At 38.6% G+C, this 19497-nt stretch overlaps 3 protein-coding genes across 8 annotated transcripts; 1 reads left to right on the forward strand and 2 right to left on the reverse strand.

Annotated features, from left to right (window-relative positions):
• Positions 1–856: 856 nt before the first annotated feature.
• zdhhc11 (zDHHC palmitoyltransferase 11) lies at positions 857–5711 on the reverse strand. Of its 3 annotated transcripts, XM_029504746.1 has the most exons (11): positions 5309–5711; positions 4373–4549; positions 3809–3987; positions 3605–3706; positions 3383–3507; positions 3122–3277; positions 2904–3022; positions 2777–2826; positions 2635–2698; positions 2402–2480; positions 857–2058 (listed from the first exon to the last, which is right to left on the reverse strand). In XM_029504746.1, exons 2-11 carry the CDS (start codon positions 4502–4504, stop codon positions 1916–1918), a joined length of 1149 nt encoding a protein of 382 aa, XP_029360606.1. In that variant the 5' UTR covers positions 4505–4549; positions 5309–5711; the 3' UTR covers positions 857–1915. The 3 variants fall into 3 exon arrangements, with proteins under 3 accessions (XP_029360606.1, XP_029360605.1, XP_029360604.1); XM_029504745.1 differs by having other exon boundaries at positions 3386–3507; positions 4373–5711; XM_029504744.1 differs by having other exon boundaries at positions 4373–5711.
• A 379-nt stretch (positions 5712–6090) lies between these two features.
• On the reverse strand, positions 6091–11497 carry brd9 (bromodomain containing 9). 2 transcript variants are annotated; one of them, XM_029504722.1, is made up of 17 exons: positions 11350–11497; positions 10545–10765; positions 10417–10461; positions 10121–10208; positions 9946–10003; positions 9429–9573; positions 9172–9282; positions 8749–8876; positions 8494–8626; positions 8248–8323; positions 8049–8144; positions 7780–7912; positions 7473–7584; positions 7285–7330; positions 7052–7150; positions 6571–6741; positions 6091–6379 (listed from the first exon to the last, which is right to left on the reverse strand). In XM_029504722.1, exons 1-17 carry the CDS (start codon positions 11396–11398, stop codon positions 6279–6281), a joined length of 1812 nt encoding a protein of 603 aa, XP_029360582.1. In that variant the 5' UTR covers positions 11399–11497; the 3' UTR covers positions 6091–6278. The 2 variants fall into 2 exon arrangements, with proteins under 2 accessions (XP_029360582.1, XP_029360581.1); XM_029504721.1 differs by having other exon boundaries at positions 6098–6379; positions 7052–7157; positions 7274–7330; ... (1 more) ...; positions 10121–10250; positions 10336–10461.
• A 48-nt stretch (positions 11498–11545) lies between these two features.
• On the forward strand, positions 11546–17708 carry trip13 (thyroid hormone receptor interactor 13). Of its 3 annotated transcripts, none has more exons than XM_029504757.1 (14): positions 11546–11617; positions 11902–11985; positions 13377–13536; positions 13621–13747; positions 14365–14420; positions 14607–14697; positions 14792–14864; positions 14943–15006; positions 15115–15201; positions 15396–15502; positions 15694–15847; positions 15971–16083; positions 16209–16278; positions 16378–17708. In XM_029504757.1, the coding sequence occupies exons 2-14, from the start codon at positions 11906–11908 to the stop codon at positions 16471–16473; spliced, it is 1278 nt and encodes a 425-aa protein (XP_029360617.1). In that variant the 5' UTR covers positions 11546–11617; positions 11902–11905; the 3' UTR covers positions 16474–17708. The 3 variants fall into 3 exon arrangements, with proteins under 3 accessions (XP_029360617.1, XP_029360619.1, XP_029360618.1); XM_029504759.1 differs by having other exon boundaries at positions 13382–13536; XM_029504758.1 differs by lacking the exon at positions 11546–11617 and adding an exon at positions 11662–11676.
• The last annotated feature ends 1789 nt before the right edge of the window (positions 17709–19497 follow it).

A 19497-nucleotide genomic window follows, 5' to 3' on the forward strand; every position in this document is an offset into this window, starting at 1 on the left:
AATTAAATGTGGTAAGAATTATCACAAACAACTTGTTTAGTTGTGTAATCATAACATGGATTAATGATTATCCTGACTGCTCATACATTATTATTCAAGCTTTTATCTGACTGATTTAGGCAAAACAATAATCAGAGTAATATTTGCCACAGTGTAATATAACCATAAATTTAGGCCAGTTAGCCAGTCAGTTAGCTGATCTTCCCTGCAAAAGAACACACCCCACATCTCCTGATAACAACCGGTGAAGCACTGGTTTAAATAGTGCAAATAATGATGGTTGAACTAGATTGGTTGATTCATCTTCACTGTCCTGGTTTATTGTACATGCTTACTCACCGTCATGGCTGATTTTGACAGTGAAATCACGACAAGGAGTGTAACAGAGCCATTGTTAATGAAATTAGTATTACTTGTGCTTTTCCATTAGCCCAAGGCGAAATATCACCAATGAAAAATGCCTCATTGTGTTCCTGCCACACAATATTATCAGATATTTGGAAACATGTAATTCAAGCCTAAACACCCAACAAGTTCTCACCTGCAAGAATACAGCTGATGTGGGTGAAGGGTACTGTCTCACATAAGCGGATTGGCACAATACAATCAATGCAAACCACCCAGTGTATACAGACCTCTAGTGGTCAGAATATGTAACATACTGTAAGTGTACAACCGCTACAAGAGTGTACAGAAAACACTCCAACTTTCTCCCAGCCATCAGTTGAAGTCTAAATAGATACATACATTTATTTTTAAAGAGTATATGTATGAATTTTATTCATTAAATACAGATACTGCTCTGAATTTCTCACCAAGAAAGCTGTTTGAATCGCACAGGTGACAACCACTTAAGAGTCTGTAAAAGATTAATAAAATAAACAGTCAACAATTAATCATTTGAATTGGTTTAATAATTGAATCATAAAATGGATAAAATTTAGATTGTTATTATTGGCAGTTTAAGCAACTGCTTTCTTTTTTTAAACCACCAATCATATCAGAAAATCATGCAGCTAATCGCAATTAAAAATTTCAATCATTGCTCAGAACTGTCATTTTGGCTAATCTATAGCCGGGGATGCAGACTAAGCAAAGATGAAAAGGGTGACTTTAATGATAAAAACATTCATTTTTCTGAAAGGTCACAAGTTTGCATTCCAAATAGCTGTGTCTACATTTTGACATAGAAACATGAAGACGCTCAAAATGACAAGACTTCCTTTAGTGCCACTGTGGCTAAAGAAGAAAAAAAAGTAATGGAGAAAACTTTGTGTATTTATATTCTTTACTATTAAATTTTGCTAAAAAGAAAAAAAAAAACAACAAAACAAATGGGCATGAAACACTGCTGGCTGTATTATATCCACAGCTCATTTGAAAAGCAACACTATTTTCAGTTAGACAATATATTGGATGTCCTAACTGTGGTCTTGAAATAAAATGATAAGATGTACAGTACGTCATAATCATCTGGCTCAGTTTTTTCAGGAAGATGCCAGCATTTTCACACTGTATCTATCTAACTCATGCTAACTGAATATAGGCTAACCTGAAATTGGGCTAAACTTTCTGTACTCTGACTCTCTGTAAACCTCTAACCCTAGCCTTATGATAAAAACAATGCTTTAAATAATTCAGCTTCCATAAAAACATATTGCAGATAAAAACAAAGCAAAACATAACACAACACAACAGGTCCCCGGTTATTCACTCTGCATACTGTACAAGATGCAGAGAGATGGAAAACTGCCACGTTGGCTATCAAACATGTTAGAGTGGTGTCCGAGATGCCCTCTGCCTGTATCAACAACGGGTCCATGGTCCCTCTGTGACTCAGATTCATGAAGCTTAGTTTTGAAATAAATAGCTCCTAGAAGCAGCGTATCCTCGTAGCCCAATCGTTCCCCCTCAGCTAAGAATCGTCTGGAGTCATAACTGAGCTGCCCAGAGGATCCTGCACTCCAGGAACAGCGTCAACAGACTTTATACTCGGCCACTGAGCCTCTTCATCAGCATCAGGCTTCCAGCTTTTGATTTCACTCAGAGACATTTCCCCTTATGTACACAGGAAAAGAGAAAAGAAAAGGATTATTAACAAACCTCATGAGCTAACATGCTTTTGTAACCAATATTTTTGAACTTTATTAACAAAAGCCGCATAATCTGTATGTAACAGACATTGCACGCATGTTATTACAGATGAAATTTGAAACACCTCTAAACTGTGATTACCATTGACAAAATCAGAACAGTGTTAGATTCAACGATCTCTGAATTCTATGCATGGATTCAGAGTTGTTTGTCTTATCTGATAAGACATTGCTAATTTACCTGCTCTTCTGTAAAGGAGAAAAGTAAGGTGTGACAGTGATGTTGATGGATGTGATCAAATACATACTTGGTGTATTCTCTTTGGGATTTTCTGTCCCATAATGGAAACTGTTCTCCCTTGCTGCAGATTTTTTGAAGTTTTCCATCTAAATCATAAAAAATGTTCATGATATTGTATTTTACACACACACACATATATGCATACATACATATGTGTACCACACGCACAACCGCCCCACATAAAACATGTAAAATCATAAAATCATTAAAATGACTTATATTGTAAGAAGACATCTTTACCTCTGTACATATAGACCCTGAAAGTCGGCTACTGAGTGCTTCATTGCTGTCAACTTTGCAGGAACTGCAGGAAAAGCAGAGCAGCCTTGATCATCCTTTTTGATATAGTAGTTTGACAATTACTCTAAGGAGTTAGTTTTACCTTGAACTCTGTGATAAGGCTGGCTCACAGTCAATTGAGCTCTCTTGTTTCTGTAGAGAAAACATGTTTTACAGACACGATTGAATTAAAAAATAACTATCAGTGAGAGGCAAATGACATATCTCACCTGTCGGACCTTTTTATTGTTTTTGACAGGATTAGCGTTTCCTGGTTCAATGTCTCGTCTTCTAGTTTCTTTTTGACGCTGCATCTTTACATAATCAAACGTGCTTATGCCCTTATAAACTGTATAAACAAACAAAGAGGAAAGGCCACAGGAAATTATGAAACCCAATTAGCCAAATAACCTAATTAAAAATTGATGTTTTAAAGATTGTGACTCACATAGATAAAAATGAAAACCCAGCAGATGACAGAGCAGTAACAGGCAAGTGATGCTCAGCATAACTGTTATAAAGGCCAGTATAAGTAGACCAGATGAACTAGTCTTTATGGGTGTTAAGGGCAAAAACACCAGCCAGGTCCCATTCCCCAACAAACCTGTAGAAAAACAAATCTCTTATTTATTGAGATGACAAAACAAATGTCTTCAACGTATTTTCTCCCCAGTTTAAAAACAGAAAGTTTAAGATTGGGGTGACTCACTACCATACTGTGGAGCAGTCCGTAGACTGTTTGGGTCCAGGTAATGCTGAATGGAGACGAATAAGAGGACAACAACAAGAAGAAGGACACCTAGTGTAGCAGAGGAGAGTGCCACAAAGAAGTACCTGAAGGCAACACACAAAAGCTGGAATTGATTTTTCATACAGGAGCATACAACATTTCAGGGGACAGATACAGTAATGATCCAAAGCTTCTTCTTACCAGTAATTTCTGCCACCTACACAGGTGTTTAGCCATTTGCAATGGTGATCAAAGTCTTCCACACACTTGTTGCAAACACCGCAGTGTTTTACTTTAGGGCCACTGCAATAAAATCAATGAAAATTAACACCATGAGAACACATCTTTTTCCACAATTGCCAGATGATTTTTAAATCACATAAAACTACAGCTTTGAAAACATACACTTTTACATCACATAGATAACAATGGAGATCCTGGATGACATGTTGTTGCTTAGTGCGGTCAAAAAGTGGCATTGGCCTTGAGTAACTTTGTTTAGCCCTGACGCTTGCATCTGCTGGATCTATAGTAACAGCTGCAATATGGGTGAGAAAGTGAACAGTAAATGTTATGCCTGTCAGCTGTTGACAAGGGTCAAGGAAAACAGCACTAATATTTGAAAAAACACTGTAATATGTGTAAAATGTGACTAAGTGGAGGATACTAAGTAATAGAGCAAGAAACTTCAAACTGTTGCACACAAGTGGAACTTTTGTTGTGTAAGAAATAAAGTCAGGTCTGGAGAAATCGACTGTTATGCTGAGTGAAGCTCAATCATGCAGCATTCGACTTGTGACAAAAACACCAGTGATTATGTCTCTTGGCCTTAATAGAGGTCACACAAGCAGAGACAGAGTCATGTCTGGTATGACTGGAACCCATACAGACAGCACAAACAACAAAATCCTTGTCTTATAACCAGCTGTCCTAAAGAAAGCGTATTGCTGTGTTGTGTGTTAAGGATACAGAATAGAGCACATAGTTCCACGGTAGAGGCAGAAGAGGGATGTAGATCCCAAAGCTGACTATGGCGAGGTAGCAGAACATCAACCAGCCAATCACTTGGAAGATCTGGGGAGGCCACGACCAGCCGTTCATCCTGGCGGGTTTGGAGGAGACTAGTTCATTTTTGCTGCTGCTGCCCTGTATGGGAGATGTGCGCCATAGCCTTTGACTGAAGCAGTTCATCTAAACAGTAGAACAGAGGACAATAGACAAAGTCGGCAGAGTGGCATCCTCACACATCCATCTGCACATTGCTACTTGTGTGGCTCCAGTGGAGTGTGTGTCTATATTTGCAGGGCAAATGAGTTAGGAAAATGAGTTGAGCAGGATGATAGTGACCGTATATGTAATGGTGAATCCTGGTGAACATCACATAGCCAACTGAGTGTATGCAGTGTTATAATAGAAGTAAGTGTTCGTTCATGTCTGCAAACGACAAAGGCTCCACTGCATATTGGTGAGGACTGAGAAATTTCCACATAGCTTAGAGAACAGCTGAGCCTGGGTAGAAGGTTTCCTCTGTGAAAAGGCTGATCACATGTTTTGCCTTCTGCCTCGCACAGCCTAAAACTCAGCTAACCCACCAAACATACTACACATTTTAGTTTTTCTGCAGTTATCCTCACCATGACATCAGACCAATGAGAGCTGCGGGGAAAAGGGAAATAAACCTCTCCGGTAGTTCCTGACTTTAGCATTTGTTGATTTTGTTTTTCTTAACAACTAAAGCTAAGTTAAAGGGGATTTTTTGTTGTTGTTGCTGTTGTTTCTGCATCTAATCTCGCATTTTGTGTTTCATCCACAGACAACCAATGCTCTGAAATAAAGAATACTACCAACAATAAATGCAAGATAACAAATGTCTGTTAGATTTTTATCATACAAGGAATTACTCACCTTGTTCCGACGAAAGACGAGGACTTCAGGAATAACAACAATAATAATAATAATAATAATAAACACAAATATAAACGCTCCTCTTCAAATAAAGATTTCCACCGCTTGGTAACCCATGATTAGTCTGTCAGCAGGACAGGTGCTTCAGAAAGTTACATTTACACATGAAAGGAATAAACACCAGCAGGAGAACAATTAAAAAGTGAAGGTAGGGTGAATGAAATCGCCCAGAGGCTTTCGGTGTGTGTCTCCGATGGACTGAATCAGAAGTTGCAGAATCAACTTAATCGGCGGCTCCGAGCGGCGCCATGGAAACAGCCCGTCTGCGCATGAGCAGTACGGCTCCCTGCAAGACAGGAAGCGTCTCTTACTTCACGCCCGGAATGATTAAATTTCCCGTCAAACTCAGTCCATGCAAATCGATCTTCACACTTTGAAGTCCAAGCAGATGCAGACCCTTCAGAGATAAACATTGCTCTGTTTAACTCTGTGACCAAGAGGGAAATATGCTACACTTACCGCACTTCTGCTTTCAGAAGCTTCTATATAATTGGGCCTCATATTGGGATTTACAGGCTGTAGAAAAGTTAACGTATACGATGTAACTTTCACTTCCCTGTTAAATCTTAACCCATTGCAACCTATTACAATATTCAGAAATCATTAGCACTGGATGGGGATGATTGGTAGACAAACATTTAAAAATTGGTCCCACGGTAAATGCAATACAACTGATACTGGGTTCCATTTACTTAGTGAACTACACACATTTTATAAATACAGGTGCAAGCATTTATTTTTCAGATGTTGCACTCGTAAAAAAAACAACAACATACAATTACACAGTCTGTACAATCATATTGAGTATATAAAACAGGTCTGAGGCTTCTTCTGTCTCCATTAATGTAGTCCAACAGAATAGCCAGTGCTGTTAACGGCAGGAAAAAAAAAGAAAAAAAAAGGTGTGTGGTCAGCTGTTGGCTGTGCCCTCTGGCTCTGGAGATTGCAGGAATTCGTAGGGATCGTGAACCATTTCCGACTGGTCCCCAACACCCAGGTGTGATGGACTCCCTGTGGATAGCAGAAAACTTTCTTGGGTTGTTTCATTCAAGTCACTGCTGTATAAAAATCAATGGAGCTAAGCAACAAAATATGATGGCTTGATAGCATACTAATGACAACATTATTTTAAATACAACAACACTTGAAAAATTATAACTTAACTGCACTGCATTCTGCATGTTTCCAGCATGCTCATTTACCTAGGTGGTGTTGGTCCCTTTCTGATGCATTAGAGAGAGAGGACAGGTTGGACGAGGGTCTGGAACCGACTCTGTCAACCTGAGCCTCCTGGAATTCCTGCAGGAGTTTATCCGCATCATCAAAATGCTGCTGCCCGTCCTCATTCCCCGGCTCTTTTTTCACTGGTTTACCTGGCAAAGACATAAGGTACGGTCACTGTAGAAGTGAAATGGGAAAATGACACCCAAGAAAATAGAGGTAATGTGCATGCTATTAAATTTGGCATCAGAATGGCATAGTGCACAACTACTAATACATAACTTTATTACAACTGTATTGTGAACTTTCAGCTTATAATAATTTTAAAATTGGCTTTTGCAGGTAAAATAAAAGGTTTTCATGCTGTGCTTTAACAATTAGCACTGCTGCATTACTAGCTTATGTCATGACTGGATACTGGTGTACACATAAATGCAACAAGTGTTGATAAATGATAATCACCCAGTGAATTAAGCATGGAAATATCCAGTGACATATCAGGATAAGTCTTCATTGACATAAAGTCCAGGACTGAGCTGCTCTCTCCCAGACCAGAATTATCTGCCATCTGAATGAAAAGGTACACACAGGGCGAGTCCGATAGTCAAGCACGAGCAGCCCAGTACAATATTATTTTACAAAGATTCTTTAAGTGATGTATCATCTTTTGAGGGCATAGCATACCTGTATGTCACAAATGTTGGACTTGGTTTCATCAGGTTTCAGCATCATGTTTCTTTTCTGAAAGGTAAAATTTGCATCAGTTACAAATCCCTGCTTTATAGAAAAAACTAAATGTGGCAGCACATTCCAGCTGGAAGTGGGTGGTGGATAAATCTAACTCACATATTGTGTGTGACTTGCTGAAGTACAAATTATATACCTGTCGAATTTGATTTACAGCTTTTATGTGATCGCCTGCAGTCATCTTGTCCAGAAGACCATCAACCCAGCGCTTGGTGACACTTCCACAGCCCTTGACAAACTCCTGTATACTTTAAGAGTGGTGAGGAGGGGGAAAAAAAAACACAGAGAAAAAAATTCTAAACCTGGAATGAGCACAATTTTATCATGAGGGGTAGGGTATGCTCAAAATCTATATTACCTAGGCAAAAAAAAAAAAAGTAAAAAAAAAAAAAAAATATATATATATATGTATAATGTAAATAATGTATATACATATATCCTACCTCAAAGCACACTGTACCCCTGTGTCATCTCCGTATGCTGAATAGAGCATGTCCACCTCATCAGGCAGCAGGTCTGGGAAGATGGAGTTCTTCTGAAGGCTCTGGGTGTTGTAGGCACTACTCAGAAAGGTCACTGTACAAAGCAAGATAAAAGCAGAAATTATTTTGTGTTACACATTTATTGGCAGTTTTCATTGTTGGTAATGGACTGAGGTGAAACTAATGACCTATATGAATTAAATCAAACAAAAGTATTTTTTATGGCATACCTTTGTGTCTCCTGTCATCTTTGAAACCCAGTGTTGTTAATCCAGGCAGAAGTTTATTTGACAGAGAACTTAGGTCCACTTTATGGGTCTCCTCTTCTGCAGAAAGAAAGAAATGTTCGTGACAAAAATTTTTTTTCTATCTTCTAAAAAAATATTGGGTTTTGAAAGACTTTTGAAAGGCACTGTGAGGACAGCAAACCTTCAGCATCAGGATCAAGCTGATTTACAACAGTATATAGCAGAGAACCATCTGATTCTTTACGTAAGTAGCCCATCTGAAAACAGAGACAAGAGAAACATTTTTTTATCAAAACTTGGCAAATTACTCTGTGTAGAAGTGTTAAAAACACTTTGTCATTTATGTCACACAATATATGCATAGCGAGCAGCTATGGTAACATTATGTATGAATTAAAATTTATGCACGAAAGGGAAAATGGAAAACCTTGGAGTTTGGCATGTAGCGGTTGATGCGATCCCGAGCTTCATCCGCAGAGTGTTCAACCAGTGCCAGGACATGTTCTTCGGCTGTACTGTCAGTCAAGCTGCAGGCATTTCCCTCTGGTTCATACAGGTAACTGAGAGAAAAGATGCAATAATGTTACTGGATAGTTTTACTCATGGGGTGTATAGACACTTCAATGCATACAAAAAAAAAGATGAAATAGAGAAAAAGATTGAGGTGATGAACAAAGAATACCTTATGACTTCCTTCATGTCTTTCACTGGTTGTTTCCGGGACTTCTTAGCTGATTCCACAGGGATGGGGATTATCTCTGGAGGAGTTACATCAGCTGTGAGGTCTTCATCTCCCAAAATGGCTGCCTGCTGGGTGAAATCCATGTCTTGCATGAAAGACATGCTGCGCTTCAGAGCCAACAGCCGCTCCTGTACACCAAACAGAAGAAAACAAAGATCAATGCTTAATATGCTTTAATTAAGTAACTGTGAGTAGAAAAAAAAACACTTCTAAAAACCCCACACAGTCTATTCACTCATTCATAGGATACCCTACATGCAGTCACCCTCAGCTTTTGCCACAAGTAGAATATAATTCTATGAAAAACAGTGAACTAAAAGTTGCATTGGGGAAAAAAGGGTGATTCATCCATTATCACATTACCTTGCTCATCATCTTGAATCCTGTGTGCAGCAGTTTCTTTGCAGCCTTATAATAGACAGTCTCTGGTCGGTTGTACACCATTGCATTGTCACACATCAGTTTAAAGTCCGCCTGAATGCCAAAAACATTTTTAAACAATTATGAGTGCAAATGCTGTTTATATACACTGTTTTCTTAAACTTGATTATAACCCCAACATAAATATTGACCGCCCCAGTTTTTGGAAGTTGAGTGAGTGCGTCAAAATCTCTCCTCACCTTGAATTCTGTTACTGTGTTGTACTCATTGTTTCTAATCTTGTCCTTCATGGTGCTGAAGTCCATAGGATGCTTGATAATCATTGAGTAGCCAGGAGCAATTGCGTCTGTTACTGGAAATGAGAAAAATCCATGGGGGTCTTTCCTAGAAGGACAAATGACGCAATATTACTGCTTATCAGGAAAATGTTAATCTTTACACTTAAAGTTACATTTAATCTTATCTTTTTATGTAGAAGTGTTTGTAATCTGTCAGGTCAATGTGATCAATGTGAATACACTGCACATCTTGTGACTTCATGAACCAGACCAAAATACTCCTTGCCTTGTTCAAATCTAAATGCTTGCAATCTATGGTTGATATAGCTGCAAAGTTTCCAGCGACAGCAGGACAAACCTTTCCCTCGTGAAAAGAATAGTGTCCACAAACAATGCATATTTGAAATTGGTGATGATTGCAGAAGTGAATTTAATTTTTATTTTAATGCAGAAATGAGAGTGAACTTGTGTTCTTTACCGTTGCAGCTGCCGTAAGAAGTGTTCCAGCAATTGTTGACGAGGAGTGGACTCATTTTCTGAATTAGAAAAAACAAAAATAGGCAACATATTACATGGACATGTAGTACTTAATCCTTGCTGAAATTGTACAGGCCAAAAGAAACTGATCTATCAGTAGATGTAGATGGTCTTACCCTGTTGTGTTCTGCAAGCTCTCACTGGTCTTTCTCCTTGCTGCTCCACTTCCACCTTCACACTTGGGTGAAATTCCTCCACTTCGGACTCTATCTCAAACCTCTCTTTCTTTTTTTTCTTCTCCTCAGGCTGGTAAAAAGCATGCACAAGATGAGTGACTTGTCAAAAATAATTAAAATGTTAAGATCTACACATTTAAATTAAGTTCACATGCCTCTAATCCGATGCTTATAGTTTTTGACAATGTGAAAGGCTCAACTGGCACACCAGCACTGACAGACGTTGCAGCTGCTGCCTCTGATTCATTCTGCTCTCGCTCTCTCTTTTTCCTCTTTTCCTCCTGTGATAAAATATATTTTTGTTATATCAAGAGCACCAAACAATACATTAATCAGACAACTAAATGTTCTCATGACAACTGACTTTTCGCCGTCGCCTCTCCTCATCATCCACATATTTGTCCTTGTCCTTTTCAGACTTCTTCTTCTTCTTTTTCTTTTTCTCTTTATGGCGTTCCCGCTCATGGTCTGATCTGTCATCATAGTAACTGGAGTCATGGCCTGAGCCAGAAAGTTCTGTTACCTCACTCCCTCCAACTTTGAGCACAAGCTTAAGGGGCTTCTCAAGAGCCTTGTCCTCATAGTCTGCAATCAAAAACAAAACAAAATAGTGAGATAGCATATGGGGAAAAGTTGAAGAAGCAGGTAAGCAGGTGGAGGGACATGGACATAAATATGGCAGCAATATAATCAAATATCAAGTGCTGAGTTGTATAACTCTAGACACCAAAGCGTAAACTAAAGTCCATTCAAAGCTGTAGCATATTGCCTGGAAAAAATGTTTTACAGTGGTGTTTCTAATTGATTACATGTATGGTGTTATCTATTATCATTGTTTATAAATAACGCTTTTTCTTTCTCGAATACCTATGCGATTACTGGTTTAATTATCAAAATGACAGTTTGCAAATATGCAAATCTACCAAAAGCTCCTCCACTTGTATATAAATCATTTAGACTAAATATAACTAACTTGCACAGCCAGAACAACAAATAAACATGAAATAACCTGGATATATTCTTCTGGATAATTATAACATACTACGTATTAATGCAGGACTTTACCTAACCATTTTACCACCATGCTAAGCTAAGACAGCTAACAACAAAGCTAGCTGGAACAAAAGCTGTGCGCTAAAATAGAAACAGTAAGGAGTGAGCTCCGCTACCATCTACTGTTCTCCATTCCGGCTTATGTTTCTTGTGCTTTTTCCCCATGTCCCAGTATTTCTAGCCAAAAACGTGTGCTTTTTCCAAAAATGTAGACGCAGGTCACTAACGCTGTTGTGGTTGTAACAAATCTTTGCAACAGCGGAGCTCGCGTAAAGCGGAAGTGAATATGCGACGCTGTTGGAGTACTTCCGGTGTCACGACTCAGCGCGCTGAATTCAACAAACTCTTGCCTTTCTGATAGCATCAGCTACGGAAGATAGTTTAGTGAGTAACACAACTTTGGTGAATGCAAACAATCAGCGCGACAATGTAAAAATTTCAAGGTGTAGTCTCACTTGTTTTGCTGTCGGGAACTGTTTTGTGGGAAGTTAACGCGAGCTAGCCGTGTTAGCTAGCTACAAGTTTGTCAGCTGACGAAACCATGAGCTATTTGGTTTAACATATTTATACATGAAGTGTGTTACTGAACACTGACCTGTCACACACACGGCACAGTCTGATGTGTGTGTCTGATGTTAAAATTTTAAATGTTGCTCTGGTGTCCACAGTTTTATGAGAATGGAGGGCAACGGAATGGAGGTTGGGGAACCCAAAGACAACATTCATGTGGAGGTCCATGTTAAATCCCACAGGTATGTTATTTGTCTAGCTCAAAACAATGATCTAAATACGGGTCCAGTCAAAGCTTCCTTACACAGAACCAACTAATATCTCTGAAATTCAGAGAGATTGATTGCACTATCAGTCATAAGGAGTACACCAACCCCCTGGTCTGCTCTGTACAGGGACGTTCAATCTGGATATTTGCCAAAATCTGGGCTCAGTGTCTGTGAAGGTTTCCATTCATCCAGATCATAGTTATCCAAAGGGAATGGTCAGGTCTCAGTGTTTTGTGGTTGCTCCTTTAAAATAATTTATTCTGTATGGCAAGTTATTTACACACAGAATCCATGAGGCGAAAAGTGCTTTTAAACCATCACATGAGAACTGTGAGGCTGAACATGAGAACTAGCTTTACTATCAATATGCCCACAGTATTTAATCAGGTTCTTTAAAAAATGCAGAAATGTGAAGTTTCCTGTCTTATATTTACATTTAAGAAGTTCATCCATCCATCCATCCATCTTCTACCGCTTTTCCATTTCCGGGTTGCAGGGCGTGCTGGAGCAAATCCCAGCCAACGTTCTGGGCAAGGGCAGGGTACACCCTGGAGAGGTCACTAGCCCATCATAGGGCCAACACACAAAGACAAACAGAGATGAACAACCCCTCACACTTGCATTAAGACTTGCAGACAATTTAGAGTCACCAGTTAACCTACACACACATGTATGGATAGTAGGAGGAAACCCACGCAGACACGGGGAGAACATGCAAACTCCAGAAAGGCCCCAGGCTAGGAACTGAACCCGCAACCTTCTTATCGTGGGACAACAGTGCTAACCTCTGTGCCGCCGTGTTCATATGAGAAAATATTTGGTATTAGAGTAAAGTGTTATCATTGATTTTCTTTCAAGTTGTCATGTATTTTTCACCTATCTGTTTCAGTTTTGGAATATTGTTTTGTTTCTGCCTACTTGGAGAAATTAGGAAACTGCCATGTATAATGGGGTTGATTGGGGCCAAGCAGTTATATTTTTTTTGTTTCAGGGCCCCCAAAAAGCACATTCTTCAGCTACAACTTCAGCTCTAACTTCCGATTCTTTCTCAAATGCATAAACGAGGCACATAGATGAAATGCAGTTCAATCATAATTTTGGTTACAGGACAGTTTTTGTGAATGGAGGTTATTTTTTCTACTGCATGAACAGAGAATGGAAATGTCTCATGCATACATTTCTCAGTAATTGATATTGACATTGTTATTTTACCAGCCCTTAGAGAACAGGGAAAACGTTCACTGTCTGTACAGGGCTACCAATGATGACTAAAAATATTTTGGTACAGTCATATGAAAGAAAATACACAGTTGAAGGCATACTTATTTGTACATTGTGTGTTTCTATTCTTTCCAATGTTTCAGCACAGCTAAACTGACAGAGATAAGGATGCATCTTCTGGCTCTGCTGAATCGCCACAGCATGGTTTTTGGAAACTACAGATGGACAGAATTTGATGAAGAGTTTCTCAGAAAACATGTGGAGTCTGTTGCTATAGTTGATCTGGAGGAAATGGCAACGCAGGTCTGTTATTTTGGTTTTCTTTGTATTTCCAACAGACATAATGCTGTACACTTGATATTTTATTACTTTTATTTCCTTCCTCAGCCCCTTGATCTGAAAAGCTTCTCTATCTGTGATCACATCTACACTCTGAATGAAGATGGACCTAGCACACTCAGTTTGGAGGATGATGAGGAGCTTTCGGCAGCAAATCACTGGTTGTTGCCTGCAGGTAACAACGAGCTCTAGCAGATGTTGAGTTTGAGTTGTTCAGCTGAACTAAGACTTCATACAGCTCATTCTACAGTGTTAAGCAGTGTATTATCATACACATCATAGGCATACAAAATGACAGCTTAAAAATGAACCTTCAACTTTGTGTGGGCTTCTGAGCAGGTGTCTGTGGGAAAGAATTTGAAATAAATATAAATTGAAATAAATGTAAAAATACTTAAGGATTCAGGAAATGTTTTTAAAACTTTTCTACTGTGTCAACTATAAAGCATCCAGGATCAAATGTAAAATCTGTGTATAGCCTAACTGCTGACTCAGTTATGGAGAAAACCAAAATTAATTGAGGAATAGTTTAGTATTCTGCAATTGAGAAATACTAAAATAACCATGTCAAATATTAAGGTTTGAATCAGAAATATAAACTTCTCACAGTTTCCTTATTGTGCTTGTATTCTTTCACTTTGTATCGGTTTGATTAACATCCTGTTTGTATGTTTTGTTGTATTTTCATTTCAGATTTTTTCCCTCCTGAAAGACCCTCTTTTCCATTTGGTTTTTTACAATTGGTCCTATCCAAATATTTTTCCTAAAGAATTTGTTCTGTGTTTTTTACAGCTGAATTCAATGGGATTTGGGAGAGTCTGGTATATGAGAGTGGAGTCAAAACCCAGGTAATAAAAAATATAACAAATAATGATAGAACATTGTCATACTGCAGGGCACAACTATTAAGGCTCCAAACAGGGGCCCTGGCTAGATATCATGCCCCTTTATCACTGGCACCGTAATTATAAAAAAAAAAAAAAAATGTTATGACTTGGTCATACTGATAAAATAAAATGAACATTTTCTTTCAGCTACTGGATTATGTCACAACAACAATTCTCTTCTCAGACAAAAATGTTGACAGCAACCTGATTTCCTGGAACCGTGTTGTGCTACTTCATGGTAAAAAATAAAATGTAGTAACAGTGGTTTTCAGTGTAATGAGGTCCTATCTGTAGAATTACTCATTTAGCCCTTTGTGTTCGGCCACACTCAGGACCCCCAGGCACAGGAAAAACGTCACTCTGCAAAGCTCTTGCCCAGAAACTGTCAATTAGACTGTCGAGCCGGTAAGGTAATTTTTATTTCAATGACACCACTTCCAAATTATGCCTCCTATATTATTTCACAATACACTCTCCCTGCAGGTATTCTTATGGACAATTTGTTGAAATTAACAGCCACAGTTTGTTCTCCAAGTGGTTTTCAGAGGTACACCTGGTCTCTTTTTTATGAGCCATTAAACCTATTTATTTATTTATTTATCTATCTTAAACAGACTAAATTAATATAATTCCTGGTCATGTGTCTCTGTCACAGAGTGGCAAGCTGGTCACAAAGATGTTTCAAAAGATCCAGCAACTGATTGATGATAAAGACGCTCTTGTGTTTGTTCTGATTGACGAGGTAAAAAATCCACTTGTTATAAATTACTTTGAAATTGAGTTGGTGTAGTCTGAGACACTAAACTGAATTTAGGCAGTGTGCGTGTATTCATTTGTTTTTTCTCTAAGGCAGAATCTTGTTGATTTGTTTGCGGTTCCTTTATTCATAAGTGTTTCAACTATGACTAAGGCTGCTCCTTTTTTTACGGTGAATAGGTGGAGAGTCTGACAGCAGCGAGGAATGCCTGCCAAGCAGGAACAGAGCCCTCGGATGCCATTCGAGTTGTCAACTCTGTGCTTACTCAACTGGATCAGATCAAAAGGTCATAATGCAAAACATGGATGAAACCTTCAGATATTTTTCCCAGATCAAATGAGACTTAATTTAAGCCTTAATTTTCCATTCTTGCAATAACTTGTGATTATAACTTTAATTTAAAAAGCTGCCAATTGGACCTTCATTTTGTCCTGCTTACACTTTTTTTTTGTGTTGACTACTGGGTTTGTATTTCAGACATTCAAATGTTGTGATTCTCACAACCTCCAATGTGACAGAAAAGATTGACTTAGCATTCGTAGACAGAGCTGATATCAAGCAATACATTGGACCCCCATCTGAGAAGGGCATCTACAACATCTACCTCTCCTGCCTTGAGGAGCTGATGAAGGTAACCAAACCATCTTTTTGTCACTACTTGTATGTGTTCAGCACTGCACTGGCAGAACTTTTAATTCAAAGGGAGGAGTTGATAAGTTTGAGTGTCTGTCCCACTATTGGTGATGATGTGCAGTGCCAGATCATCTACCCCCGGCAGCAGTTGTTTACCATGTTTGAGCTGGAGACGATGGGGTTTGCTAAGAGTGAGGTGTCTGAACACAGTTTGAAGCTGAGGAACATTGCTCTGTGAGTACAGCCTCCCACATTAGCGCCCAAATCACATTGCCTGTGCTGTCCTCATTTAATCTAGTGTCAGTGAGACTTGAACCAGCCAGAGGCTACTGTTATTTGCTGTTTTTCTTCACTTCAAGGAAAAGCAAAGGTTTGAGTGGAAGAGCTCTCAGAAAGTTGCCATTTCTAGCCCATGGCCTGTTTGTGAAAGTAAGTATTTGATATTGTTCTAAATTGTATACATAAAAAAAAACCAAAACAAAACTCTATTTGTTTTTTAATGTTTTTGTTTTTTTTTTTTTTCTGCAGTCACCAACAGTGACCCTTGAAAGGTTCCTGGATGCTATGGACCAAGCAGTGGATAAACAGAGGGAGGAAAAAGCAAACCTCGTCAATGGTATCTAAACTTGGCCAAAGACACAATTGTTTGTGCGCGCTCAATCATTGTTGTATGTAAAACTACAACACTTACATCTTTTCCACAAAGTTCAATAAATTACTTTAATAGCACTATGTTAAATATAATATTGGTAAGTAACTTTGTTTTACCAAACGTTCTAACAAAATGGTGTCAAAGTGTTTATTCAGGTTATATTGTTGGTGCTGCCGCATCTTCAGTCAGTTTCAGTAAAGGCAGTTAGGCGGGCTGGTTGAACATGGAGTACCCGATGCTTGAATTTTTCTATGTGCTTTTAACTGTTTACTCTCTTGTCATTTTCAAAGTGTTTGATAATTTTATGTAACACGCAGGTTTAACATTAACAGAGCCAGCTTTTTTTGGTTCCCATGTTAAAGGGATAGTTCTGATATTTATTGGCAGCAGTTACTTTCCTCATAGTAATGAGGATTAGCGCATGTACATAAGCTCTCTCTGTAGGTATTTTTAAATAGCAGCAGGATCATAAGTGTCTGAGGTCTTAGTGGGCTGTGAAACATCAGTGATATACAGAACGTGAAATGCAGGTTAACATTTCGGAGTGTGAATGGCCCTTTGGGATCGATTTTATTTCTGTATAATGAGCTGCATGCGCGAAGAGCGATCTCCAGGTGTCTATAGAATGAGCTAATGTCCATGCAGGACCAAATTTGCGTTAAAAATGTGAACTGTCTCCATAACAAAATGTTTGTCCAACAAAATGTTGGACTCTGCATGTATTTTTAAAAAGGGCCTTTTTTGTTATTCTAAGTTTGGGGGAAAATGTTGTCCGATGTCAGTTCTGTATTTATGCTAACAACCAATGCTCTTTAAACTCTGGATTCATTACAACTTTATTTTGTACATACATTAGAATAAATGATCTCATTTATACTTGCATGTGGTGTAGAAATGCTGGAGTTGAAACAGATGTATTTTGCGAATTTCTAAACAAAGCCGCCACTTGGTGGCGCAGAGATGTTGTCATACAGCTTACTGCATGGAAAGACTGATTTTATATAGTTTATTTTATGAGATAATCAGAATAACAACAGTCAGTGAAAATACCCACATGAATTAAACCTAATTGTAGTCGATCACAAACTTTCTCAAGTAACAAGATAACAGTGATATCTAAATCTTGCTAAGTATAACTATAAGCCTTCACAATTATAAAATGTGCAATTATCCATGTATAAATTGTGAAGTATAAAGGAAATCTTTGCTGCTGGGATGGTCATTTTCCTTTATGAAACCAATCCCTGAATTTGAAGGTGATATGTGGTTATTTCTGACTGTGTGTTTGGGCATTGTTGCCACCAATTCAACCTAAATACAAAAAGTGTTGAAAGATGATTTGGTTTTGAAGTGCATCGGTCATACACACGGTTTACATGAGCGGATCAGAGGCCCCATTGTTCGTATGAACATGTTTTGCATTCTGTGAATGCTCTGCTGCTTTGCATGTCAGCTGCCGGGTTGAGACAATGTGCCCTTTGTTTGTTCTTCAGCAGCAGCTTTTTCACTCCACCACTTCAAAGGTGGATTCTGTAGGCTGTTACTGAGTGTGAAAGGAAAGCAAACATGGAATTTATCTTTCTTCACACGCCTTTATACCTACTCAATCATATCACTGTCGACTTTATATTGACCTGACGTTTCACATGAAATTTGCTTGGATTTGATTGTACTGGTAAAGGTCTGTCATTAAGATCAAACAAAAGATTTAAACACACTTTTTTTTGTGGTGGGTTTTAACAAAAAACTGGATTTCCCCTCACACGTAAAATCTCCATTTCATTGAGGAAATAATTGTTTCTGCGAGTTAGCCCTTTAATGCCACAGTATCTTTTGCACTAAATAGTTTGGGGTCCACAATTACCATTTGTCAATTGAGTTTTCTATGTGAGATAAATCATATTAGGAAGTTCTCCTTTTCTTTAATATGATCACAGAGCAGAGAGGAGGAAAAAAGGCTGAATAGAAAAGGAAAGTTGTAGGAACGGCCATTGTGAATAAAACCATAATTACTCTGTCTGGAGGCCTTTTTCTTCTGACTGTAGTTGGTCCAAAACCAGGCAGCTGTTAAAAGGCAATCAAGACGGTGAAGGAAGAAAAGTCAAAAGCCTTATTGTTGCAGGGTTTTATCACTGTTTCAAGCCATTTGGAAACACCAGAAAACTCCAAACAAAACAGTCTGATGTTTATCCGCTCAACTGTCGTTCAGGTACATGGCTGAAAGCAATGGAATATGACTGCATGTGCCAATGGTGATTCACATAAGGAGGGGATTAATTTACAAACATGCTTATGGCTACACTAACATGAAATTAAACAGAGTCCCACACACAAGATCAATGAAAACTAACACTCCTTTATCTGCGTAAAAAGATTGAACATAAGTTGTATAAAGGTTGTGGTTAGCGTTTTTGTGTGATGTTGCTTTGACTGACACAAATTTTGAAACTGCCTGCGCTTTTGCCTGCACAATGAGTCACAACTGCTGTGTAAACATATTATAGGAGCCCATCGAAGTGAAACCGTCAGGATTTCTGGGTTCTTCATCAAAATGAGACTCTTAAATAACAGACCAGTGTGAACATCGATCTCCCCATATGTTTGTCATCTGTTTAAGTTGTATGCTAGAAAGAGGATTAGGGAGTGATGCAAGGAGGCAGAATCCTGAGAGCTAGGCTACATAAAGAAGTGGTGATCATTAGGTGCGCTGAGTGGGATCAAAGAAATCCGCCAGCAATGCAAATTGTCAGTCATAGACAGTGATCTGAGCATCCTGTGTCTGTGGGGAGTCACGTGGCAGACAAATTGACAGGAAAAGTTTTCTAACTACTTTCCACATTTATCAAGGTGTGACAGAGAAACTGGGGCAGTGTGATACAGTACTATTTAGAGAGAACATGAGACGTTCCTCTGGAATTGGAGGGAAAAAATCTCTCATGTTCTGCCAGACAGAGCTCCACTGTTCAGGTAATAAAATATAAAGATGGAGTGCTCTC

The sequence above is a fragment of the Echeneis naucrates genome, chromosome 6, assembly GCF_900963305.1.
Source record: "Echeneis naucrates chromosome 6, fEcheNa1.1, whole genome shotgun sequence".
NCBI classification, from domain to species: Eukaryota; Metazoa; Chordata; class Actinopteri; order Carangiformes; family Echeneidae; genus Echeneis; species Echeneis naucrates.

What these genes read in the sequence shown, in the direction of transcription:
- zdhhc11 (XM_029504744.1), bottom strand. Translation starts at nt 4,594, where the DNA reads ATGAACTGCTTCAGTCAAAGGCTATGGCGCACATCTCCCATACAGGGC. An exon ending in GACTGCTCCACAGTATGGTA is followed by an intron (nt 3,278 to 3,382) that starts GTGAGTCACCCC and finishes GTTTTTCTACAG; the next exon opens with GTTTGTTGGGGAATGGGACC. An exon ending in GCCTTATCACAGAGTTCAAG is followed by an intron (nt 2,699 to 2,776) that starts GTAAAACTAACT and finishes CTTTTCCTGCAG; the next exon opens with TTCCTGCAAAGTTGACAGCA.
- brd9 (XM_029504721.1), bottom strand. Translation starts at nt 11,398, where the DNA reads ATGGGGAAAAAGCACAAGAAACATAAGCCGGAATGGAGAACAGTAGAT. An exon ending in GATTCAAGATGATGAGCAAG is followed by an intron (nt 8,937 to 9,171) that starts GTAATGTGATAA and finishes TTTGGTGTACAG; the next exon opens with GAGCGGCTGTTGGCTCTGAA. An exon ending in CCAACATTTGTGACATACAG is followed by an intron (nt 7,158 to 7,273) that starts GTATGCTATGCC and finishes CTTTTCATTCAG; the next exon opens with ATGGCAGATAATTCTGGTCT.
- trip13 (XM_029504757.1), top strand. Translation starts at nt 11,906, where the DNA reads ATGAGAATGGAGGGCAACGGAATGGAGGTTGGGGAACCCAAAGACAAC. An exon ending in AAGCTGAGGAACATTGCTCT is followed by an intron (nt 16,084 to 16,208) that starts GTGAGTACAGCC and finishes CTTCACTTCAAG; the next exon opens with GAAAAGCAAAGGTTTGAGTG. An exon ending in CCCATGGCCTGTTTGTGAAA is followed by an intron (nt 16,279 to 16,377) that starts GTAAGTATTTGA and finishes TTTTTTCTGCAG; the next exon opens with TCACCAACAGTGACCCTTGA.